This window comes from Chiloscyllium punctatum, chromosome 20 (assembly GCF_047496795.1).
Source record: "Chiloscyllium punctatum isolate Juve2018m chromosome 20, sChiPun1.3, whole genome shotgun sequence".
Taxonomy (NCBI): domain Eukaryota; kingdom Metazoa; phylum Chordata; class Chondrichthyes; order Orectolobiformes; family Hemiscylliidae; genus Chiloscyllium; species Chiloscyllium punctatum.
In genome coordinates, this window is record NC_092758.1 from 89,667,813 (window position 1) to 89,695,330 (window position 27,518).

Here is a 27,518-nt window from a genome sequence, read left to right on the forward strand (position 1 = left end):
ATTCTGTGATAAAAGGTTACTATGCAAAACAATGTGTTGGGTGTGATGTATTAACATGGATAGAGGGTTGGCTAACCAGCAACAAGCAGCTGGGATCAATGAATCATTTTCAGGTTGATTAACACAGGGACTTCTGCATTGCCACAGGACCTCTGCAGGGCTTTCACTACAATAAGTCCTCACTCAAAACGATGATTGCGTTTGTGAAAGTTGTGACATCAAGTAAAATAACTTTAAATGAATCATGGATTCCCTTAAGAATCAATGTTTAAGTCAGAGTTAGGTTCCTTGGGATCACTTCTCACTTGGGAAAAAGTAATTTCCAGGTTGAAGTGCTGTGGCATAAATGTGCAGCACCCCTGTGTGTTCTCGCGGGTGAAGTAACTTCCAGCTTTGACGAACCTCTACCACAAGATGGAGCTGAGGTTGAGTTGTCAAGGGGGAAAAGAATATACATAGAGATACAAATAGGATTAGCGAGTGGGAATAGGTATATCAGCTATGTGGGAAAAATGTGAGGTTGTCCGCTACGACAAAAATAATAGAAAAGCAGAATATTATTCATGATTGAGATTGCAGAATGCTGCTATACAGATGTCTGGGTTTTTCTTGTGCACAAATCTCAAATGTTACAGTGCATAAATAATGCTGTACTTTATTGTAAGGGGAAGGGCTATTGAAATCTTGCTACAACTGTACAGATCATTGGTGATAATACACTGTTAATCTTCAGTTTTGATCTCCCCACGAATGCAGACATATAGAGCTGTAGAGATATACAGCATGGAAACAGACCCTTCGGTCTCCATTGTCTATGTCTTCCAGATAGCCCAAATTAATCTAGTCCCATTTGCCAGCATTTGGCCCATATCCTGCTAAACTCTTTCTATTCATATATCCATCCAGATGTCTTTTAAATATTATATTTGTACCAGCCTTCACCATTTCCTCTGGCAGTTCATTTCATACAGGCACCACTCTGTGTAGAAAAATTGCCCCTTGAGTCCCTTTTAAATCTTTCTCTTCTCACCTGAAACCTATACCATCTAGTTTTGGACTCCCTTCTCTGACTTGCACTGGAGACAATTCAGTGAGGGTTTACCAGACTCATTGCTGGAATGAAGTGTTAGGTTCTTCTTCTTAAGATTCTTCTACACTTGATGCAACTGTAAAATGCCATCTTCTGTGAACAGCCAAAATTTTATGAACCAAGTACAAACTTTGGAGGATTACTTAACACTCCTTGCAATGCTTGCGAAGTGTGTCAAGTGAAGCTCTCTGAACAAGGGAACAGTTCTTCCTTCATACAAAATTTCTACATCACAGTCAGTAATGTCCACAAGACGACCCTCAGCCACTCCCCCATAGTCATATGCCACTCAAGACACAATGCAGTGACTTGACCATTTCGAGAAACAAGGTAATTTAGATCATTTCTTAATAGAAAGATCTGGTGTAAATCATTTTTTTAACTGTAGGGTGTAGTCAGAATTTTAATTTCAATGTTCTTATTGATTCTGAATCGGAGATGATAATGTAAATCTACTTTGAATAGTAGGAGATAACAATGTAATTTCTTTTACATTGTACCTGAAAGATAAAGAAACATACCACTCTACCCCCAGGACATCCAATTTCTTGCAGGTCAGCAGAACAGATTATCCCCTTAAAATCTCATGGCCATCCAATTTCTTACAGATTAACAGAGTAAATTAACCCTTTCACATCTCAGAAGGGGTTGTAAAAGTGTGAGCAGGTATGGGTAAATTATAAGTTTGGGCTTATAAGCATTGGAGTTTAGAAGGAGCATAAAAAAAATGAAGATTGAGGGGGCTTGACAGGATTGATGTTGACAGAACTCCACCTCATGGGGAAGTGTCAATCTCCGACTGTTGGGGGGGGGGGATGGTGATGCACAGTTGGAATAATGAGGATTCCCATTTAAGGTGGAGAGGAGAGTAAATGTTCTGAAGGTTGAGAGCGTTTTTGTTGCTCTTCCCCAAGAACATTGGAGACAGTGTCATTGAAGATATTCAAATCTGAGTGACAGATTTTTGATCAAGGGAGTTGTGGGGGCAGTTAGAAAGCAGAAGGCCACAGTCTGATCAACCATGGCCATCCTGAAAAGCTGACTCAGTGGGTGCTATTGACAACTGCTTCTCTTTCTTTTGATCTCATGGGCTTCCTGGTATTGTCTAAATTGAAATATAATGTTAATTATGACACAAACTGCAAGTGGTGCCAAGGCATGCATTGTGAAGCTTGACTTCAACCTGACAGTGATATCTCTTTCCATTGCTGTTAATTCCCAGGAACTGTATTAAACTGAATAAATACCATTGAGCATTTTCCACACAAATGAATGCAAACCCATTGTTACCTCTTGTTACATGTTTCAGACTCTGACAGTTATGTGCCAGTCTGTTAACTAGAGTAAATTTCTGAATTGAGGTCAGTACTTTGCCACCAGATGTGTGTCTGAATTGCCATATGGATTGGGATGGCCAGTATATGTTTCTGGTCCATCTTGGTTGGGTTGAAAGACCTCAACCATTCTTGAGACTCTCGGCATGTTGGGACTGCAAGTAACCTAGACTTGGATCAGCGCAAGCTGCCATCTAAGTTGATTTTTAATGGTTCGTGGTCTACCTCTCATTGCTGCAAAGAAAAGACACACAGAACATTGCTTCTCATCAGCATTTGGGTGATTTTAGGTGGTGGGCCATAGCAACTAGAATCTTATTTTTGGTGGAATGTTTGGAACCTTATTGTCATTCTCCCTTTGTGAGCCCCTGTTTAACATTCTAAATACGATGTTATTCTAGTTATTCACTCATCTAGGATGTAAGAGCGAAGCAAGTTATGTGGAGTATTATGTCTTGATACCTTTGTGTGGCATCTTGGCATTTTTTTCAAATGAAAAGAGCTGAAAATTAATTTCAATTCATATTAGTGTGAATAGCAAGTTAGTAGATCAGATCTTTCAAGCCTTTGTTGGGAAAACTGCAGTTGAGGAAATTGGAAAGATTCCCATTTTTTATCAATCTTACTTAAAGGGCTTATCAATGTTTTACAAAAGAAAAATTCTGTAGTTATGCATATATGAAATAAAAGGCTATGAGATATTCAGGTCAGGCAGCATCTGTGAGACTTAAAATGTAATGGTTCAGGTCCATGACCTAATACCATAACTTTTATTCTGTTCATTCTGATAAAGCATTGTACCAAAATGTTAATTTGTCCTTGTTGACTAATATTTATCTCTGCTATTTTTGTCTATCTTCAGTTTTAAATACTTGGTTAACTCCATGTCCCTGTCTTTTTAACAGTAGTTGACTGTTTGGCATGCATCCTTTGAAAGGGAACTTATTTTTCCATTCAGTATTTACTTGCTGCTTCTCACGTAACAAATGTAGATATAATTTGGTTGAAATTACATTTAAATTGTGTCATCTTTCTGAATTTCTTTATGCTGCAGGTGTATATTGAATTTGATGATTCGCGTTGGAAAAAGCAAGCTTGGGTGAAGGTTTACGCTGAAGATGTCCTTGTTTTCCTTGTGGAACATAGTCTCGTGTGGTGCCCCAGGAAAGACTCAATACCCTTACAGGGAGGAAGGGTTAATGCTAGCCAATGGCCTGCATTGGTAAGAAAAATCTTGTCTCTTACTCTGGATTGCAAAAACTGGCTGTATTAGGTATTCACTACACTTTTTAACTAGTCTGATCTGTTCTAATGAGTGTACAGTCTTTATCCAAATCACTGAAACATAAGGGGGATAATGCCGTCCCTTGGGCAGGAATGAATTGTGTTAGTTCACTCAAAGCAAGACTTGATTTGTTTGCATAAAATGAGATTTCAAATCTTTTTTTGTCAACCTGTTTGTACGTGTTACAATATACCTCAGTGGCCATCGTCTCATGAGGTGGGACTTCATGTCAGCAATTTGCAAAATTTTGCATTAAACTTATAATTCTCTTTCAGTTGGCTTCGGAAATGTGCATGTCTGTTGTGCAGTTTTAACATGTATGAAAAGGATAAAAATAGATAATTGCCTGCTGTGGTTCACATGGATTATAAATAATACACTATAAAATCACGAGATGTAGGAGCAAAAGTAGATCATTCACCTGCAAGTCTGCTCTCTCATTCAGTTATATTTTGGCTGATCTGATCGCCCTCAATTCCACTTTCTTACCTTTTCCTTCTAATCCTTGGTTCCCTTCCTGATTGAAAAACTGTCCAACTCTGCCTTGAATATACTTAATGACCCAACCATGAGAGTTCTCTTTAGTAAAGCCTTCTACAGGTTCACTACTTTCAAGAAATGCCTCCTCATCTTTGTTTTAAGTACGCAATTCCTTATTCTGAGATTGTGACCTCTGCTCCCAGAATATCCCACAAGGAGAAGCAACCTCTCTGCATCTAACCTGTCAAGCCTCTTTAGAATCCTGTATGTTTCAATAGGTAGCCTCTCATTCTTCTAAATCCTAATGAGTACAGGGCCAACATACTCAACCTCTCCTCATAAGACAGTGCCTCCGTAACCATTTAGCCGAATGAAACTTGTCTGGACTGTGTCCAACGTAGGTATATCTTTTCTCAAATAACTATTTAGTGTTCCAACTATGATCTGATCAATGCCTTGTATAGTTTTAGCTACACCTCCCAGCTTTTATATCCCATTCCCTTTGAGATATAGGCCAACATGCATTTGTTTTCCTTGTTACCTGCTGAACATGGATGCTAGCTTTTTGTAATTCATGCACATACAGAACATACCTCTGTTCTGTAGCTTTCTGGAATCATTCTCCATTCAAATAATATTCAGCTCCTCTATTCTCACCAAAGTGCCCAACCTCACATTTCCCCATGTTACATACCATCTGCCAAGTTTTTACCCACTCGCTTATCCATATCCTTCTGCAGATCCTTTGTGTCATCCTAACCATTTGTTTTCCCACCTATTTTTGTGTCACCTGCAATCTTGGTTGTTCCTCATCCAAGTCATTAATATACTTTGTAAATCATTGTGGTCCCAGTACTCCTCTCTGTCGCCCACCACTAGTTATACGTTGTCAGCCTGAAATTGCCCTCTTATCACAACTCTGTCTTTGATTAGTCAGTCCTTTATCCATGATTCTACATTAGAACCAAGTGCTTGTATCTTAAGTAGCCTAATGCATAAAGGGCCTTATCAAACGCCTTCTCAATATCCAAATATATCATGCTACTGCTTCCGCTTTATCTATCTTGCTTGTTGACCACTAAAAAATCTAGTAAGTTTGTCGAGCATGATTTCCCCTTCATGATGCCATGTTGATTTTGCTTGATGACATTAATTATGCATTTCTAAACGCTCTTCTGTTATATCTCTTATAAATGACTTTGATATTTTCCCAATAACAAGGCATTAAGCTAACTGACCTATAGTTGTCTATTTTTTGTCTCTTTCCCTTTTTAACTAAAGGTGTTACATTGACCATTTTCTAAGCCTCTGGAACTTTTCCAGAATCTAAGAAGTGTTTGAAGATTACTATCGATACATCCACTGTCACGCCGCTACTTCCTTTTTATATCCTAAGTTGCATCTTCTTAGGTCCGGGGAACTTGTCAATCTTTAGCCCCATTGCTTTCTATAGCACTTTTTCTCTTGTTATATTGGATCTAAACTCCTTTTTCCCCTTGATTATGTCATAGTTTTAGAATGCTGTTAGTGTCTTTTCATGTGTAGACTGGTGCAAAGTATTTGTTCAACTCCTCTGCCATTTTCTGGTTGCCCATGGTTATTTCCACAGCCTCTTCTGTAAGGGGCCTATGTTCACTTTGGATTTGCTCTTATTTTTCTGCGTATTTAAAGAAGCTCTTGCTGTTCGCCTTGATATTATTGCAAGTTTACCTCAAAGTTTATCTTCTCACTCATTTTCTTGGTTGTCTTTTGGCTTTTATAACTTTGAGAAAGTGAATTCTGCAGATGCTGGCGATCAGAGTTGGGTGTGTCTTGCTAGGAAAGCACAGCAGGTCAGGCAACATCCAAGGAGCAGGAGCACCTGATGAAAGACTTATACCCGAAATGTCGATTCTCTTGCTCCTCAGATGCTGCCTGACCTGCTGTGCTTTTCCAGCACCACACTCAGTTTTTATCACTTTCCAAACCCTCTGGCATATGACTAATCTTCGCCTAATTGTAAGTTTGTTTTTTCTTTCAGTTTTATGGTATTCTCAACTCCCCTGATTATTCATTATTGAATTACCCCCTCCTAGAGTCCTCCCCCATCATTGGGAATACCTTTGTTGTGAGCCATGAACTACTTTATTAAGCATCTGTTACTGTTCTTAACTGTCTTTGTTGCTAAACTCCTTTCCCAGTCCATTCCAGCGAGCTCTGCTCTCTCTCCTTTGTAATTGCCATTTTTTAAGCTGAATTTCATTGTTTCTGACACAAGTTCCTCCCTCTCAAACTGAGTGCTAAATTTTACCACGTCATGTTTGTTGTTCCCTCAGGTTATAGAGTCATAGAGATGTACAGCATGGAAACAGAGCCTTCGGTCCAACTCATCCATGCTGACCAATTTGCCAGCACCCAGCCCATATCCTTCCAATCCCTTCCTATTCACATACCCATCCAGATGCATTTTCAATGTTGCAATTGTACCAGCCTCCACCACTTCCTCTGGCAGCTCTTTCCATACACACACTACCCTCTGTGTGGAAAAAATTGCCCTTTAGGTCCTTTTTCTATCTTTCCCCCCTGACGTTAAACCTATGCCCTCTAGTTCTGGACTCCTCCACCCCAGGGAAAAGACTTTGCCTATTTATCGTATCCATGTCCCTCAAGATTTTATAAACCTCCGATGCTCCAGGAAACATAGCCCCAGGCTTTTCAGCCTCTCCCTGTAGCTCAAACCCTCCAACACTGGCAACATACTTGTAAATCTTTTCTGAACCCTTTCAAGTTTCACAACATCCTTCTGATAGGAAGGAGACCAGCACTGCACGCAATACTCTAAAAGTGGCTTAATCAACGTCCAGTGCAGCTGCAACATGACCTTCCATCTCCTATACTCAGCACTCCGACCAATAAAGGAAACTGTACCAAATGCTGCCTTCACACTCAATCGTCTATTAAACTTGTCTCATTGCACGTCACCAAATCCAGTATAGCCTGATGTCTGGTTGGATCCACAATATCAAAAATTGCTGGAGCAGCTCGGCAGGCCAGGCAGCATCAGTAGGGTTAATGTTCAGTGACCCTTCAGAACTGTTCTTCACTGCTACCAGACCTACTGAGTTGTTCCAGCAATTTGTCTTTTTGTTTCTGATTTCTAGCATCCGTAATTCTTTCGGTTTTTTTTGGATCTACAACATATTGTTCTTGGAAACTGTCCCAAGTACAGCCTATGAATTATCCTCACGGCTAATTCTGCCAATCTGACCATCTCAATCTATATGAAGTTTAAGGTCCCCTATGATTCATGTACTCCCTTTCTAACATGCCCTCATGTATCTAACCTCAGAAGAATGACAGCATAGCATTAGTGTGGTCCTCTGAGTGAGTTGTACCACCTTCACTAGTTTTGCTTTTATACCTGGATCATTCTGTTCAACAGAATTTCTGTTTATTAATGGAAAGAAAGAGATGTGGCCTAAGGTTTTCATCTTGCATTCATTAGGACAAGCTCAAGATTGCCAATTTTCAAAGGATCTATTTATGATACAGGAGAAAGGGTGCTGATTGGTTGGCAAGCCAACTTTGCCCAGAATGTTGCCATAAGGGGAGCTGTCTGGGTAATTTTTAAAAAAGCACAAGGCTTGAAGTATTTTTGTTTGCTGAGAATGAATCCCAGCTTATGAATATTTGTATATTTAGCATGATTTTTATTGCCACCTTAGTTCCAAGGATGTGAAACAGAGAGTAACTGTGGATGGTAACTTTATGAATGTGGATGGTAGCCAACAAGTCAAGAGGTTTGATAAACAAGTATCATCTGTATCTGGGATATACATTTTCTCATTAGTTTGCCGTGATTTTAATTGCAAAAGCCAATGGTATTACCGTGATTACTATTTAAAAGGGCGACCAGTCAGTTTGTTCTCTCCTGAGCAGCTAATATGTATATTTATTTCTACACTGCTGTTGCTGGCATCAAATGAAGACCATACTTATTATATAACTTTTCATCTGTTGGCTCACTGTATACTGTGTTTTTGTGCCCTATTTATGATGACATAGTAATTGATTTTTATTTTGTTTTCAGACCTTTAAAGCACTGGTAGATAAAATTGGGTTGGGTTCCATCGTTCCAGTTGAGTTCTTCGGTGACAGGGTAACGAATTTTACGGTTGATGGTGCTGCACTCCGACTATTTAAAGTAATTTTCTTCTATTTCTTTTAGTAGTTTTACTGCATGTGTATAATTTTAGCATGGAGTAGTTGGGTTCATTTTAGATTCAGTCCAGTACTGTAGTGTCATTGTAATGTTAAATTAGTGCTTAGTCTCTAATTCACAAAAGTTTAAAAATTTAAATTCCAGTAATTTTTGTAAGAACTCCCATAGCTCTTGCCAAATTAATACTCTGAGCTATCCAGTGCCTTAAATGGGTGGATTGTGGTGTTTAATTCCAAGCTTATTTCATATATTTGCAGAAAATGAATTGAGTAGGAATTGGCTTATCAACCTGTATCTGTTTTGTTGGTTCCTTTTTACCTACGCTCATGACAATCGTGTACAAATTTAAATGTGGGTGTTAGTTTTGATCTTCTGCTTGCTTGTGTAATCAGCTTGGGAAATACAAGAGTTTAGAATTTTTGAAAAGGTGCGTAGCTCGGATTGTGGATGAGATCGTAAAGTCGTACGTCAAGCTGGTGTGGTTTTCTGCAGATGTTTTGTCGCCTTATGAGGTGACATCGTCAGTTTGTCTTTAATACGGTATTGGTGGTCTGTCCCACCTGGTATTTATGTGTCTTTGTTTTTTGTACTTCCAGTTCTGGTATCTTTGTGGTTTGTGTATGAGGTCTAGTTCAATATGTTGAGTTCCAGCTGGAGTACCAGGCTTCAAGGAATGCTCTCATGTGTTTCTGTTTAGCCTGTGCTAAGATGGTTCCATTGTCCCAGTTGAATTTGTGTCATTCATTGTCTATGTGGTTGGAAATAAGGGGGTACTGGTTGTGTCTGGCAGTGGGGAGCTGATGTTCGTGCACTGATATGGTCATTTTTCTTCCTAATTGTCCTACGTAGTGTTTTTCATAGTCCTGGTGAATAAAGTTCATCCTATGGATGTCCAGTCATTTACCTTAGTGAGGAGCTGGTGAAAGGCATTTACTGGTTTGTGGGCCACTAAGACTGCTAGGGGTCTAAGCAGTTAAGTAGTCATTTCTGGTATGTCCTTGATGTATGGTCTGGTCACTATTGTGTCTGGTTGTGTAGTGTTTTGTTTAGGTTGGTTGCATAAGTATTGGAGGATCACGCTCGTTTGAATCCCTTGATTAGGTGTTCCTGTTCTGCCATCTGGAGTTCTGGGTTACTGCGTGTGTCCTTGCTTGTTCAAATAGTGTTCTCATGCAGCTTTGTTTGTGTGTGCTGGTTATAGTTCCAGACGTATTAGTGGAATGCACACCTACAAGTGAACTCCAGACCAGTGTGTGCAGGAAGAATGCTCATGCACACCAGATTATGAACTATAAAAGCAACCACCCCAGTACCCATAAACAAAGCTGCATGAGAACACTATTTAAACGAGCAACGACCCACTGCAGCAACCCAGAACTCGAGAGGGCAGAACATGAACAACGATTCAAAGGATTTAAACGGAACAGGTACCCCCAGAGCACTCCAATATAACAAACCTAAAAGAAAACACGACATGACAGTGAACATGTCATATATCAAGGATATATCAGAAATGACTACCCAACTGCTCAGACCCTTAGGAATCTTAGTATCCCACAAACCAGTAAACACTTTTCACCAGCTCCTCACAAAGATTAAAGACCTGACACTTGCATCCAACAGGAGAAACGTTTTTCACCAGATACCCTGCAAGGTCACTACATAGGACAAACAGAATACAAATGCATGAACATGAACTCGCCACTGCCAGGCACGACCAGTACTACTTCATTTCCAACCATACAGGCAACAAAGGACACAAATTCAACTGGGACAATGTAATCATCCGAGTACAGGCTAAATAAAGACGCAAGATAATTCCTTAAAGCCTTGCTTTCCAACCAGAACTCACTCAATAAATGCATTGAACTGAATTTCAAATGCAAACTACTCACATACAGAACCAGAAGTATCAAAGAACAGACACACAAATACCAGGTGGGACAGAGCACTAACACCTTATCAAAGGTGCACTGACAATGTCACCTCGCAAGGCGGCAGATTGTCTGTAGACAACCACACCAGCTCTGTGAACGAATACACAGCCTCATCCAAGAGTTTGTATGTTAAAACACTAATCTGAAAACGTACTTCATTATGATTGATACAGGTATAATATTTCTTATTTTGAGAGTTCTCAATGGTTAACTAATATTGCACCATCGTATGACCAGCTTTTACCTTTCCATGTTCAATACAATGCAGTGTGTGGAGAATTTTTTATTGAGGTTTAGCTTGTTTGCACTAAATGGAGAAAGGAAGAGGTGCTTGACTTTTCGCATTTGTTTGTTCCATGTTATTATAATGCTGTTGCTGTTCAGGTAGAAGTGTCTTGACTACTTGAGTTTGGAGGAGTATAAGGCTCTCCCATTGTTTGAACCATCAGTGAAGGTTGTGTCGAATGTTTTTCCTTACACTTGCTGCAAATTCACTAGGACTGCAAAAATTGGTATCAATGTAACTAAATATTTTGTGAATTCAAATATAGTAGTGTATTTATGCTCACTTTTCTGTTCAATGTTAAGCACAGATCTTAGCACTGAAAACAATATCATGTGGTTAACATGTGTCAAACCTTTCTTCTACAAAAGCCATTCCAGTTCCTCATGAAGGACGAAATAATTGAAACAAAGCAAGTCAGGATTTTGGAGAGTAAAGTGGCATTCATTGTTTTATGTTTTCCCTTTAGAACGGAAAATGAAAACTAAAGGCTTTTTTATGCTATTGGAGTGAGGGGGGGAAAGGAGAGAGCAGATTATACTGTGACCAGTGTGAATTTATTAGTCATGAAGTGGTGTAGCAGGTTATCTGTCAGGGAAGGAAAGGAGTATCAAAGAAATGGAAATCTTAAAAGATCGAAATATATTGGAAAAGTATTATAGAATCACTGCAGTGCAGAAAGAGGTTGTTCAGACCATTGAGTCTGCAGCGACCCTTCAAAGGACATATCACCCAAAACCATGCCCTCACCCTATCCCTGTGACCCTGCACGTCCTTGGACACGACAGGGTAATTTACCATGGGCAATCCACCTAACCAGCACATCTTTGGACTGTGGGAGGAAACTGGAGCACTTGGAGGAAACCAGACACTGGGAGAATGCCTGTAGGGAATGTGCACAGTCAACCAAGGGTGGAAGTGAGCCCAGGTCCCTGGCAATGTGAGGGAACAGTGCTAACCACTGTGTCACCATGCCTCCAAAAGCTAAAGACGTGAGAGCCACGCTTACAAGGTAAAAGTAGATAAGGAGACAAATTTTAAACGCAACTTGCAAACTAGGCATAATAGCAGAACAAAAACGTTTGGAAGCGCAGAATTTAACCATCATTTCAAGCAGACAACAATTGTACAGATAACTCCACAACTATTCTGATATAATAAGCCTTCACCCATGACCTCCCCTCTTCTCATTGCTGTCAGAAATCACCAACATCAGCTGTTTTGAAGAAAATGGTAAAGCTCAGTTTGAAGAGTTGTGTTTGAATCTCACTTATTTACTCTCCTCTTCCATTGGTGTTTTGGCAATACAAGCCAAAGGGTATGATTTTCAAGGAGGTGGAGACACAGACTTGGAAACATACTCAACTCTTCGAAGATAGCTGGACAAGTTGAGAAGGATTTTTAAAAGGTACTTGACTTCTAGTTAAGATATAGAATTCAAAAGGAAGGATGGTCTGCTAATTCTTTATAAAACCATGGTTAGACCCCATCTGTGGCCAGTTCTGAACACCAATTGTCAAAGATTTCAAAGCCTTGGAGAAGGCGCAGAAGAATTTTTTTTTGAATGGAATCAAAGATTGAGAAGCAGGAAATGCTCTTCCACAGCAAAGAAGATTAATAGGAGATTCGGTTAATATATTCAAAGTTATGAAGGGATCTTGTTGAGAAATTAGTTTCTAGTGGCAGAATTCTGAATAATTGGTGAATACAGAGTAAAGGTAATTGCAAACGAGCCATACATGATCTGTGTAGGAATATTTTATGAGTGAATTGTTATCTAGCGTGTCACTTCCCAGAACGATGGAAGCAAATTCACTAAAAGCTTTCAAATGACAATGTTCGAAAGCAAAGGAATTCATAGAACCACAGGAAAAGAGTCCAGGACTAATTGGACAACTATTTCCAAGAGCTTGCATAGACATATGGGCTGAATGATCTCCTGTACTTATTATGTCATCATAGCTATTTGCATAATTCTTTTTGTCACTTTAAATATTTCACTGCAGTCTCAGGAGTTTGTTTTTAGGTTTTACTGCCTGGGCTTCTTTGCCTAAGCTTTGGCCAATTAAGCCTGTGCTACTGGCATGTCTGTCTGCAAACCTTTTCAGAAAAGGTTTGGTAGCTTAGTACCATTGGGAGTGGTGACCACAGCTATGCTGCAGTTTGACGATAGGCAAACATTAATTAACTTGTGCCTGGAAAGCTAAGTAAGTGGAATCTCTGAGTACAGGGAGTGATCAGGAAAGCAGGAGTGAATGGTTTTGCGGAGGGCAGGAAGCATTGATGCAACCAGGTGTTCCTTTCTGGGCTCAAAACAGTGCCTAAAGAACCACCCAAAATTTCAGAAGAATACACTGGGAGACTGGTACGGTTTACCTGCCAGCTTTCTACCCAGAGAAGGGTCAGTTACCAGAGCAGAGTGCCATTCGAGGTGAGAAGAGACCCTCAATTAACCACTAAAGTGGTTCACCCTGCCTCCAAGTGAACCGATCATCTACCATCTTTTCCATGGCTGTCAAAGTAGTATGGTGGCAGAAAAATGTTGGGAAGACACCTTCCCATAGCATTTTGTCAAACTTTCATTCTGCCCAAAGACCCCAAAAAATTCAGTCCAATCACACAAATCACATGTCACCGCTGATTGGAGAAATGTACTAGAAAAACCAGTAAGTGTTAAAAGCTATGCACAAAATATTGTCACTCGTATTCTACATGAATAAATGAACAGAAACACTGCTCTGAATTGTATCAAAAACAAATTGCTAGAAAATCTGGGCAGGTCTGGCAGCATCTATGGAGACAGAGCAAAGTTTACATTTCGGGTTCTGTGACTCTCCTTTTGAACTGTCTTTGAAAACACATTTACAGTCTAATCCTGTACACATTACATTGTGAACCAAAACAAGGTAGGTAGAATACTGAAATTTTTGTTGTTAATTATTCAAAAGGGATATTTAGTCTTTTAATTCCATTTTACCATTCATTTTTCCTCACTTGTCATCTTTTTATGTTTCTCAAGGAGGATTCTGACAGCCAGAATCCCATTGTCCAGGATAATCAAAAACTTCAAGAATCTTTGAAATCTTGGATCAGAGAAAAGAAAATTCAAGAGATACTCAGAGGTATTGTAGATTAAAACAAGATTGTTGGATATTAAATTCATGAATGAGGGAATCGTTAATAGTACATAAAGAGACTATTCACTTGGTCATTCTGGCTCGACAAAGGAGCAGTTTTATTCAGTGTCACTTCCCCATGACAACCTATAATGCTGCAAATACTTTTCAGATAATAATCCAATTCTATCTTGCGTGTCTTGATAGATCCTACCTCCATCCCTCTTTGAAGCCGTGCATTCACGATTCCAGTCATTCACAAGGAAATGTTTCTATTTATGTCAGCATTGCTACTTTTGTCAGCTACCTTAAATCTGTGTCCTGTCTACTTTTTCCAGCCCCCCCCCCCCACTTTTGCCTTTGAATTCCCCTGTTAAATTTCATCTTAACCCCCCCCTTCTCACAGGAACACAGTCCCACTTTCTCCAATCTGTTTATGTAGTTGACGTTCCTCATTACTAGAATCATTCTTGTGAACTTTTTCTGCACCCTCTCTAATATTCTTTACATAATTCGTAAGATGTGGTGCCCAGAACAGAATGGAATACTCCAGTTGAGACTGAATGAATTAAATGTTTTTTTAAAAAATTGAAATGTAGATCAGTAAAGTTGTGGTTAATTCATTGCAACTAAGTATTGACCACTGTTTTATAAATCATTGCTGATTGTGGAGTCACCTGAATTTTTTTCAATTTCCATAACTTGCTAACTGTAATTCAAATGAAATTTTGTCCTGTTTTAAATTGAGGAAGAGGAGAATTAACATCAAATGTCTTATTATAAGACTGTCATCAAATAAACACAGTTTCTCCCACACTCAGATTAATAAAAGGTAACTGTGTTGCTCAAACGTTTAGGCACCATATTCTTCCATTTCATCTATGTACAAGGGATTTTTTGATTGCTTTAAATCAACAAAGCAAAGCTTCTCCAAGTTTTGCAATGTGAGTAATAGTATATGATGTGTATGTTTATATCAGAGTACAGATTTCTCATTGATTTCCAACTGAGAAATTCATATTGTGTAGAGGAACAGGCAATCACTGACAGCAAATCTGGATTTCCATGTTTAACTTCAGATTTGCAAACGCCAGATGTTGCTGTTAATTTCTCAGACTGACAGTTTCAACATTATTACAATACAATCGGTTCTGCTATAACGCATGTTTCTTCAGTGAAAATTGGCACAAATGCGATTGAAGAATTTAGACCATTATTTGAAGAATGTGGACTTGTTTTACTTGTATTGGCTGTAACATAATTTCCATCATACTGGTTTAAATGGTGCTGCTATTACACAATTTTCTTATAACATGGGATCACACGGGACTGGAACTATCACGTTGTATCAGAACAGATTGTACAAAAGTCTGTATACCTTCAAATATTTAAAAAGGAAGCAGAAAGCTGAGGTGAACACAGATCCCTCAGAGAATGAAGCTGGGAAATAATATTGAGGAACCAGGAAATGGCAGAGCAGTTGAGTCCTTTACGTCAGTATTTGCAGCAGATGAAACTAATCCTATCTGAAAATACTAGATATTCAAAGGGCGTAAGGACAGGCAATAAATGTAATAACTATTAAGAGAAAAATCCCAGGGAAACTAATGGGGTGAAATACTGATAAGTCCTCTGAATCGGATGGGGCATATCCTAAGATCACGTAAGTTTGTTCACTGAGCTAGTAGGTTTGTTCTCAGATGTTTCTTCACCATGCTAGGTAACATCATCAGTGAGCCTCTGGTGAAGCACTGGTGTTGTGTCTCACTTTCTATTTACATGTCTTGGTCTGTTAAGGTGGGTGTTACCATTTCTGGTTCTTTTTCTGTGATTGCTAAATGGGGTCCAAATCGATGTGTTTATTGATGGAGTTCTGGTTTGAATGCCAGGCCTCTAGGAATTCCTGTGCATGTCTCTGTTTAGCCTGTCTCAGGCTGGATGTATTGGACCAATTGAACTGGTGCCCCTCTTCATCTGTGTATGAATACTAGTGATAGCTGGTCAGTCTTTTGGTGGCTAGTTGGTGCCCATGTATCCTGGTGACTAGGTTTCTGCTATTCTGTCCAAAGTAGTGTTTGTTGCAGTCCTTGCAGGATATTTTGTATGTGACATTTGATTTGCTGGTTGTTGGTACAGGGTCCTTTAAATTTATCAGTAGCTGTTTCAGTGTGTTGGTAGGTTTGTGGGCGACCATGATGGATTTGTCTGGTAGTCATCTCTGAGATGCCTTTGTATGGGAGTATGGCTAGAATCCCTGGGCGTGTTATGTTTTCTTGTTTGGGTTTGTTGTTGAAGAGTTGGCAGACTGTGTTTAACAAACTACAAGAACACACAACACCCCCAGAGACTCTAGCCACACTATCATACAAAGACATCTCTGAGACGACTGCCAGATTATTCCAATCTTTTGGCACTATAGTAGCCCATAAACCTCCTAACACACTGAAACAGCTACTGATAAACCTAAAGGACCCTGCACCAACAACCAGTAAATCGATTGTCATATACAAAACATCCTGGAAGGACTGCAACAAATGCTACATTGGACAGACAAGCATAAAACTAGCCAGCAGGATAAACGGGCACCAGCTAGCCGCCAAAAGACTGACCAGCTATCACTCGTGTCCTTACGCACAAACGAAGGAGGACACGGCTTTGACTGGGACAGCACATCCACCCTAGGACAGGCTAAACAGAGACACTTATGGGAATTTCTAGAGGCCTGGCATTCAAACTGGAATTCTATCAATAAACACATAGATTTGGACCCATTTACCAACCTCTGAGAAAAAGAACCGGAAGTTATATCACCCACCTTACCAGACCAAGACACGTAAGTAGAAGGTGGGACAGAACATAAACGCTTCAACGGAGGCTCACTGATGTTACCTAACATGGTGGCGAAATGTCTGATACCAAACCTACCAACTCAGCGAGCAAACTTACAACCAGAACCTCAATCTGAGCTATAAATCTTCTCAAAAAATCACACATCCTAAGATATTAAGCAAACAAGCTACAGAGATGGTGGGTGCGCTGGTAATGATCTTGCACAAATTCCTAGATTCTGGAAAAGTCCCAGAGGATTGGAAGACTGCTAACATAACACCTTTTATTGGAAAGGGAATGAGACAAAAAATAGATAACTATAAACCAGTTAATTTAATGCCTGTTATTGGGAAAATGTTAGTCTGTTATGAAGGACGAAATTTAGAAATGTCTAATTAATATCATCAAGACAGAGTCAAAATCGTGAAGAGGAAATCGTGCCTGAAAAAATTATTAGAATGCTTTTAGTAGTGAACATGCAAGGTAGTTAAAGGGGAAGCAGTAGATGTAATCATAGAATCCCTGCAGTGTGGAAAGAGGCCACTCGGCCTATTGAGTCTGCACCGACCCTCAAAAGAGCATCCCCCCCAGACCCAGCCCCTATTCTATCCCCGTAACCCCACGTTTACCATAATGAACTCACCTAGCCTGTACATTCCTGGGACCACAATTATTTACGATGTATGTTAATGATTTGGATGAGGAAAGCAAATGTGCAATAGCCAAGGTTGTCGATGACACAAAAATATGTGGGAAACACAAAGACCCTGCACAGATATGGGAAGGTAAAGCACGTGGGCAAAAACTTGGCTGATGGAATATCATGTGGGGAAATGTGAGGTTATGCACTTGGCATGAAGATTAGAGGAGCTGAATGTTATTGAAATGGAGAAAGACAATAGGAAGCTATAACTAACAGGAGGGGTTAGGAATTCCTTGTGCATGAATCTCAGCAATTCAGGGGTTACAGAGAAGGTAAATGGAATGTTGGCCATTAGTTTAAAGGGAATGGAATGTAGAGAAAGGGAGGTTTTGCTAAAATAATTCATTGTCTGTATCAGTGAAGGAGCAATCACATAATTATATACAGTAACTTTAAAAAGTACAGTTATCTCAAATGACTCAACCCCACAGAAAATATTAAAGCTCTAGACTTGATTTAAGTTTGGTTACTAAAAGCTTCCTCACTAATTCCCTTGCCTCAGGATTTTTCTAGTAAGTGTTTTCAGGTCCTTAGAAAAGATTGCCAGTCTCTCCCCTTCCAGAGGTAATGCCATCTTGCTGTGTTGGGAGAGCTTGCTAAAACTCTGCCGTACATTAGTCAGACCACAGCTGGAATACTGTGACTAATTTTGGGCCCCTTACTGAAGGAAAGATATGCATGTATTGGAGACATCCAGAGAAAGTTCACTTGGTTGATACCATTTGGAGAGGGACTATTTTATGAGGAGAAATTGAGTAAATTGGGCCTATGCTTGTTGAAATTTAGAAGATTGGGAGGCCACCTTATTGAAAGTTATAAACTGCTTAACGGTCTTGACAAGGTCGATTCAGAAAGGTGGTTTTTGTTTGTGGGAGAATCTAGGACCAGAGGGCATAATCTCAGAATATTTAGAACAGAGAGATAAGGAGGAATTTCTTCCCTCCTACAGTTGGAAATCTGTGAAATTCTTTGCCACAGGGCTGTTGCGGCTGGGTCAATCAGTATATTCGAGGCTGACGTAAGCAGAATTTTAATTAGTAAGGCAATCCAGGCTTTTGAGGTGTAGGCAGAAAAGTAGAACTGAAGATTATCAGATCAGCAATGATCTCATTGAATGGCCGTGCAGGCTCATTAGACTGAAAGGAGCAGAAGTACGCCAATGTCTTTGGGTCTTATGTTTAATTAGCTGCTGTGAAGTCATGGACCTTCAAAAGCTATTTTTGTACACATATAGACCTATCAAAATTTCTTGTCTCTGTATTGCATTGTCATTTGGTATAGGTTCCACTGCATTAAATTCATAAAGTTAAAAACTGGGAAAATGATGATTGGTGTTTGCCGACTGAATCTTGATTTGACATTGTTGACAAATTTCCTTCAAGTCAATCATTGTTGTTTTGATTTCCTAATAGTCTGTGTATCTTCATTTCTCCAAACCACAAACATGGCTTTCTTACAATTACTGCTTCCGGCTACAACCAAATTCTTTATCTTGATTATAATTAACTACAATTGAAGTTGGCAACTGTTTTCCTAAAGCTAGAGTTAATTGGAAGTTTTGAAGTAAAAGAAGATTGATCTTGCAATTACTTGATCTTGCATTGGTTGCTTGTGTTGACATTCTTTTTGTGCATAAGTAGAATAGGTCAAGTAACAGTGAAGGGAATCATCAGAGCATGGGGGAACTTCCAATCATATGCTCGCACCAGATATAGGCCTATTGAGGTTAAGAAAACAAATTAACTCCGGTATTAAGGTTTAAAAATAAATTTCCGGAGGGAAACTTAACTGGATAAAATACATTAGTTCTAAACCAGATGGATTATAAAAATAAACCACAGATGGGACTTGCCAGTTACTCCTGAAGCAGTGAGCACTACGTACGTCATCTGAGCTCTTTTCCCCCTCTGGAAACAATTGGTTTTTACCTTGCATTCGTTATGCACAGTTGAATGTTAAATGCAAAGCTTCCAAACTCTCCCAAGCCCCCTCTTTTTAATGAATGTCTTGTTTATCAGAAAAGTCAGTTGCATACAATAGCACTTGGAGCGTGGAAAGCAGTTCAAGTTACTTTGAACAGAAGAGGGAAAAATATCAATGAAAGGATTTTTATTTTAAGTCACTTAAGTCATTGCTGAGACATGGAGTTTGAGTTAGAAGAGTTCATCCAAGACCCCTCAAGTTCTACAGTATCTTACAACTTGATTCTGTGGGAAAGGAGAATGGATGTGTATTCCCTAGTCACCAGAGGTACCACTTCTGCTTTAGTGTTAGTACAAACAAATCCTCATCAGTTGATAGTAGAATCCATTTCTTTGAAAAAATCTCACTGTCAGAGTGGAATTTGCCAACATGTTTTAATTAGTTCCGAGTTGTTGTGTTTTTAAATATTCCTGATAAGCTTCACAAGTGTGGCCGTATAAAATGCAAAAGGAATTTCTTACTGAAAACACTTACCATGTGCAGCAGCAGAATTTTAAAGGGAACATTGATTGCTTTTCAGTGGGCAATGAGTTGAAATGCTGGTGAAGTCATTGTATTTTCTCGAAATTGATCACTTTCATTTTGTTGTTGCATTTGGTCTTTTAGGCCCATTCAGTTTGCAGGGGCACAGAGTGAAGATCTACCAACCAGACGCTCCTGAAGAATGGATTCTTGCCATTGTTGCACATCATGACCCTGCTTCACACACCATGGTAGTGACCACAGAACAGGTACAAAATGGCACTGACTTGAAATACACGTTGTAATTTTCCTTCCTCTCTTCACTTCCACTCAGAAGGTACAAATTTGTATTTCAAGGTTGTCTCAGGCTTGATTAATTTTCCTTTGGCTGGATAAATTCAGCCTTTTTTCTTTGTTGGATCTTGTGGATATTTTACGTTTGCACTGTCAGGGTAAGTAACATTCTTCACGTTGACACTACGGAAGTCCGTCACTGTCCATTCACCTTACCTAGCATTTCATGCTGAGGTTGGATTTTGAAAGCAGTAAAATAGTAAGGAAAAGCCTGCTGCAAAATATGAATCACTGGTAAAATTGAACCTCTGAGCATACTCTTAGAACTAAGAGAACCTTTCTGCAATAATACTGGTATATGTAAAGCACCATAGTTGTTCTACTGGTCATGAGGCTTTTGAGGAGGCAAGTTTAATCCAGAAGGAAGCAGCTGGACAGCAGCCAGCTGCTCGTCTGAATTATATGACAGGGCTGAGGATGTTTATGCTCATCCATTCAGAAAGGCATGTGATCTTATCATTCCAAGTGTTGCAGAAACTGCTGGCTAGTAGCTGATGAGATAATTGACATTCTAATATTTCTTGGTTTTTGTGTAGATCCTTATTTGTATTTGGCATTAACCAAGAAGAATTGAAAGGTACAAAAAAGGAAATAGACATTTTGTCCCAGATCCAGAAACCGGGATTCGCATGTTATGTGGTGCACCTGGTTTGGAGGTCTGACTTCGTCTTTGTTAGTCCTAGTGCACGAAATAACAGAGTATATTAAAGAACATGTCTTACGTTTCTGTTGATGACTGATGTTTCTTTCCCATTAGGACCACCAGACAAAGACTGTTGACCCTGTGCGGATTTATATCACCCTTCTCGATGAAGCACTTCACTTACTAAAAGGAGAAGTTGGAATTTTGCCTCAGAGCTTAGAAGCAAATGAGAGTAATATAGCAATGGTGAGTGTTATAAATTCTTATTGCAATTTTTGAATTGCAAAATCCAATCACTCTTTTGTACTATTTTCTTCACCATAGGTCAGACAGTGGCCTTGCAATACTTTTGCTGCTACTTTGATCTGTAATGATGTAATATTGAAGCTTCCTTCCCCTTGTGTTGGGCCTTTGTATCTTTTACTCAAAAGGAAAGTTTTAGGCTTTGCTTGAGTACTACCTTCTTTCAGATATGTTGTTGTCCTGTGATGGTGTTTACTTTTAAACTATTAAGTGCCTTTCTGTAAAATAATAACTGATTCTCTAACGTTTATTAATCTCATAAACTGGAAATAAGTTTGTCATAGTTAATTATTCAAAATAGAAGGTAATTTCCAGTAAAGGCATTGGGTTTTGCTTTGCTCATTAAAAGCCAGATTCTCCATCATTTGGGTGTGTTTGATAGGTTCTCTGCTGGGCTGTAAGATCATTTTGTACCGATGGAATGCTTCATTTGCTTTATATTGGGAGGCAATGGGGAAGGTTACAGGAAGGCAACCTATTTTGTGAAATTCACCTTTGGTTAATTGTATGGAGCATCATGGGTGATTGAGTGAAAGATAGTGACATAATCTAATGGTTAGCCTTTCCAATTCTACAGGTTAGTCAAAAACAAGTATCTCAAAACGCCAGAAGTAGACGTAAGAAGGGAACTGAGACCAGTCCACCTTACAGTCCAACTAAAGAAACTGACGACAAGGGTAAGATAAACTTGTAGTGGAAATAATGAGTACAGTTAGTTGTAAGCCAGTGAAACAATTATTGGAGTTAAAGTGGGGAGATTTGTTTCAGGGTTGTATTGCCAACTCATGAATAATTCTTGGGCTATGATTGTCAAACTTAGCTGTATAGGGGCCCTTGAAGTATTGGCCGGTTCTCATTTTAAATTTGAGAGGATACTTGCCAGCTTTCTAAAGGCAAATTAATTTTCAAAGTTTGGTAGAAGATTTGTAGCTCGGGTGCTTGTTGTTGTGGTTCTGTTCGCTGAGCTGGGAATTTGTCTTGCAAACGTTTCGTCCCCTGTCTAGGTGACATCCTCAGTGCTTGGGAGCCTCCTGTGAAGCGCTTCTGTGCTGTTTCCTCCGGCATTTATAGTGGCCTGTCTCTGCCGCTTCCGGTTGTCAGTTCGAGCTGTCCACTGTAGTGGCCGGTATATTGGGTCCAGGTCGATGTGTTTGTTGATAGAGTCTGTGGATGAGTGCCATGCCTCTAGGAATTCCCTGGCTGTTCTCTGTTTGGCTTGCCCTATAATGGTAGTGTTGTCCCAGTCGAATTCATGTTGCTTGTCGTCTGTGTGTGTGGCTACTAAGGATAGCTGGTCGTGTCGTTTCGTGGCTAGTTGGTGTTTGTGTCTTCCTGTTTGTCCGATGTAGTGTTTTCTGCAGTCCTTGCATGGGATTTTGTACACTACATTAGTTTTGCTCATTTTGGGTATTGGGTCCTTTGTTCTGGTGAGTTGTTGTCTGAGCATGGCTGTTGGTTTGTGTGCTGTTATGAGTCCTAGTGGTCGCAGTAGTCTGGCTGTCAGTTCCGAAATGCTCCTGATGTATGGTAGTGTGGCTAGTCCTTTGGGTTGTGGCATGTCCTCGTTCCGTTGTGTCTCCCTTAGGCATCTGTTGATGAAATTGCGAGGGTATCCGTTTTTGGCGAATACTTTGTACAGGTGTTCATCTTCCTCTTTTTGTAGTTCTGGTGTACTGCAGTGTGTTGTGGCCCTTTTGAACAGTGTCTTGATGCAACTTCTTTTGTGTGTGTTGGGGTGGTTGCTTTCGTAGTTTAGGACTTGGTCTGTGTGTGTGGCTTTCCTGTAAACCTTTGTGGTGAATCCTCCGTTCGGTGTTCTCTGTACCATCACGTCTAGGAATGGGAGTTGGTTGTCCTTTTCTTCCTCTCTAGTGAATCAGATTCCTGTGAGTGTGGTGTTGGTGATCTGGTGTGTGTTCTCTATTTCTGTGTTTTTAATTATTACAAAGGTGTCATCCACGTATCTGACACGGAGTTTGGGTTGAAGTTGTGGTAAGACTGTTTGTTCTAACCTTTGCATTACTGCTTCTGCTATGAGTCCAGAGATCGGTGAGCCCATGGGTGTTCTGTTGATTTCTTCGTACATTTGGTTATTGAATGTGAAGTGTGTTGTGAGGCACAAGTCCAGTAGTTTAAGTATGCTGTCTTTGTTGATAGGTTCAACGTCCTGTTGTCTGTTATGTCTGTCCAGCAGGTTGGCTATTGCTTCTTTGGCTAGTGTTTTGTCGATGGAGGTGAACAGTGCCGTTACATCGAATGAGACCATAGTTTCTTCCTTGTCTATGTGTATATTTCTGATGATGTCCACCACACCAACACACACAAACGAAGTTGCATCAGGACACTATTCAAAAGGGCCACAACACACTGCAGCACACCAGAACTACAAAAAGAGGAAGAGGAACACCTGTACAAAGTATTCGCCAAAAACGGATACCCTCGCAATTTCATCAACAGATGCCTAAGGGAGACACAACGGAACGAGGACATGCCGCAACCCAAAGGACTAGCCACACTACCACACATCAGGAGCATTTCTGAACTGACAGCCAGACTACTGCGACCACTAGGACTCATAACAGCACACAAACCAACAGCCATGCTCAGACAACAACTCACCAGAACAAAGGACCCGATACCCAACATGAGCAAAACTAATGTAGTGTACAAAATCCCATGCAAGGACTGCAGAAAACACTACATCGGACAAACAGGAAGACACAAACACCAACTAGCCACGAAACGACACGACCAGCTATCCTTAGTAGCCACACACACAGACGACAAGCAACATGAATTCGACTGGGACAACACTACCATTATAGGGAAGCCAAACAGAGAACAGCCAGGGAATTCCTAGAGGCATGGCACTCATCCACAGACTCTATCAACAAACACATCGACCTGGACCCAATATGCCGGCCACTACAGTGGAGTGCTCGAACTGACAATCGGAAGCGGCAGAGACAGGCCACTATAAATGCCGGAGGAAACAGCACAGAAGCGCTTCACAGGAGGCTCCCAAGCACTGAGGATGTCACCTAGACAGGGGACGAAACGTTTGCAAGACAAATTCCCAGCTCAGCGAACAGAACTGCAACAGCAAATTAATTTTATTACCATGCAACAACATAAATGTTCCAAGAAGTCAACAATAAAAAATTGACCCTGTTGTGTAGGCACCTTAAGTTTCTCTTTAGGATTCAGTAATAGTGGTTTGAAAGCCTACAAACTCAACACTCCAATTGGAATCTAAACGTTGCTCCTTCACGTTATGATCATTGTATGCCGTGATTGCAGTAATCAGAAGAAATTGGTTCTGAGCCCCCTCCAAAGTTCCCCTGTGACCTCCCTCCTGCATTCCGGGGGAGATTTCTAGAAGACCAAAAACAGCATTTCGGGAGCAACAGGCTGGAGAGAGAATGGATGTTGCGATTTGGAATCTTTCTGTGACTAGTCAGCATTAATTGAGATCTAGGCTTTGTGACCTGAGTCATGATTTATAGTTCAGTTTAAGGTGATGGAGAAATTGGAGCCATTGTATGTGCCCTGTCTGTGTGTACACTTGTATTCAAGATGTCCATTCAACAAATTTCCCAGTAACTCAGTCTTTCACTGTGGTTCACAGCAATATCCTGCCTTTACATCCTTTCAACAGAATTTTCGTACAGTATTTTGACGTGAAGCTCCCTTCCACTCATGTGTCTAGTGGAGCAAACCTGTTGAATCCTTTTGTTGCTATTAGTTGGAGGTTGGTTTTTCTCAGAACCAGTCAAAAACTTGACATCATTCACAATATTTGCATGCTTTGACTTGTCATTTTCTTCGGTTTGGGAGCTTGTCTGGAGTGGTAGCACAGCTATAGTGGATTTCCATTGATAATGCTCTGTACTTTCAGTAAGGTGGCAAGTCTATCCTAAAATGGCATCCATCTGAACTCTCATGATGAGTTATCCCTGTCGTTTGCTGTTCCTGGGCCCATATCTCTGGAGCTAGTTCCTGTTTCACCTCAACCTGTCTCACACCATCAGCCTGGCACCACTTGGAACATTTCAAGCCATTACTATCTTCAAGGTTTACTGCAGAAAGTTACCAAAGATCCTCAAACAACATCTTCCAAATCTAGCACTTCCTTCTAGAGAGAGAAGAGCAGTAGATACATGGGAACATCACTTCCTGCAAGTTTCCTCCAAGCCACTCACCATCCTGACTTGCAAATGTTTCTTTCACTATTGCTGGATCAAAATCTTGGAATTCCCCAACTGAGGCCACTTTTGGAATATTGCTTGCAATTCTGGTCTCTTTCCTATCAGAAGGATGTTGTAAAACTTGAAAGGGTTCAGAAAAGATTTACAAGTATGTTGCCTGGGTTGGAGGAATTGAGCTATACGGAGAGGCTGAACAGGCTGGGGCTGTTTTCCCTGGAGCATCGGAGTCTGAGCGCGGACCATGTAGAGGTTTATAAAATCATGAGGGTCACTGATAGGATAAGTGGATGAAGTCTTTTCCCTGGGATGGGGGAAGTCCAGAACTAGAGAACACAGGTTTAGGGTCAGAGGGGGAAGATATAAAAGGGACCTAAGGGGCAATATTTTCATGCAAAGGGTGGTGTGTGTGTGGAATGAGCTGCCAGAGGATGTGATGGAGGCTGGTAAATTATAACATTTTGAAGGCACCTGGATGGGTATATGAATAGGAAGGGTTTGGAGGGATATGGGCCGGGTGCTGGCAGATGGGACTAGATTGGGTTGGGGTATCTGGTTGGCATATACTCACCATCACCTTCTCAAAGCAACTGGGGTCTGGGCGATAAATGTTGACCAGCCAGCAACGTCCACATCCCATGAGTGAATAAAAACTGTTAAAAACTACAAATAGATGTGGTTTCTTTGTCAGCCTTCTCTACTAGTGATAACTTAAATCTGGAATTTGCACTTGTTCAATCCATTACTATTTATCCTCAAAAGTTCAGGTGATCAAAGATGAATTGTCTGTGAATCAAGCTTTCAAGTCAGTCTGCGATGCATCCCTTAAGTCTTCACGTCCACTCTAGCTTAGAGCCCCTGATCTAGAGCACTCTGACCTCTGAGAATTTCATCTCACCCCATGTATTTTAAAGAGTAGAGATAACGTAAGATGAGAAAATAGGATCAGAGAATGGCAAGATGGGACAGAGGGTAAGAAATTCTGGTAGTACACCAACAATCAATGTTTGAAAAATAACAGAAGGAAAAAAACCAAAGGTTCTGTGTCTGAATACATGTTCCATTAATTAATTGCATGTTGAAGTAAATAAATATGACTTAATTGTCATTATGGGTACATGACTGCAGGATGACCAGAATTAGGTCCTGAATATTGAGGGACATATGACATATATGAAAAATAAGAAGTTAAATAAAAGTAAGGGATAGCATGAGGTTAATCAAGTTTGGCATTTGTGCAATAGATGTGAGCAAGATGTAGAATTGGTTTGGATGGAGATGAGGAATAGTAGAAGAATGAAATCACGACTGGGTGTGGTCTTCAACTGCCCTGAAAGTAACCACAGTGTGGGATAAAGTATACAAGGAGAAATATTGGGTGCCTGTGGTAAAGGAATGACAATAACGATGTGTGACTGTAATCTACATGTAAGATGGCAGTATCAATTTGTCAGAAGTTGCATGGATAAGGAGCTCCTGGAATGCTTTCAAGGTGGTTTCTGAGTGCAGCGTATTTTGGAATTGACCATACAGCAGTTTATAATCAGACTTGATATTCTGTAATGTGACGGGTATAATCAATAGCCTCCCCCCTCTGGCAGTTGCAAACAAACTATGATTAAATCTGAAAATCCAGTTTGAAAGGGAGAAGTTTGGGTCTAAGGCTGCATATTTTACAAATAAATAAGGGCAATTATGTGGGCATGAAAACTGATCTAACTGAAGTGAATTGGTAGATCAATAAAGATATAGTGGCAGACTTTTGAGTATATTTCAGAATACTCAGAATAATTATGTTCCCACATAAAGATAAATCCTAAATGGAGGATCTACCATCTAATTAAATAAAAAAGTTTGGTAAAGCATCAAACTTACAGAAAAAAAAACAACTGTGCAAAGCTGAGTGACAGGTCAGATAATTCCTCAGTATATAAAAATCACAGGTTGATTAAAATGTTAATCAAAAGGAAAAAATTGGCGTATGAGAGGAAGCGAGCTGCAAAAGTAGATAATAAGCATCTCTACAGGTACTTTAAAAGGAACGGCAAGGAGGAAGTAAAGTGAGTGTTGGTCCTTCAGATAATGAGAATGTGGAGTCAACAGCTGATAATATGGTGAATAAAAATAAACAATTATTTTGCTTCTGTCTTCATTACAGAGGATATATAAAACATTCCAGTAATAGCTATAAATAAGGTGGAGGAAGCAAGAGAGGAACTTGGCAAAATTGCAATTACAAAGAAAGTACTGTCGGGTCCAGGTGGACTTTATTCTTTGTTCTTAAAAGAAGTTACTAATGAGGTGGAAGAT

General features: G+C 40.0%; 1 protein-coding gene across 2 annotated transcripts in view; it reads left to right on the plus strand.

The window, feature by feature from the left end:
* LOC140492260 (lysine-specific demethylase 3B-like) overlaps positions 1 to 27,518 on the plus strand; it is a 129,443-nt gene that overhangs the window by 39,440 nt on the left and 62,485 nt on the right. For both annotated transcript variants that reach the window (XM_072591195.1, XM_072591196.1), the window contains exons 2-7: positions 3,479 to 3,646; positions 8,259 to 8,372; positions 13,630 to 13,732; positions 19,848 to 19,972; positions 20,815 to 20,946; positions 21,581 to 21,680. In XM_072591195.1, coding sequence (XP_072447296.1) covers positions 3,479 to 3,646; positions 8,259 to 8,372; positions 13,630 to 13,732; positions 19,848 to 19,972; positions 20,815 to 20,946; positions 21,581 to 21,680 — 742 coding nt within the window. The remainder of the gene's footprint in view (positions 1 to 3,478; positions 3,647 to 8,258; positions 8,373 to 13,629; positions 13,733 to 19,847; positions 19,973 to 20,814; positions 20,947 to 21,580; positions 21,681 to 27,518) is intronic.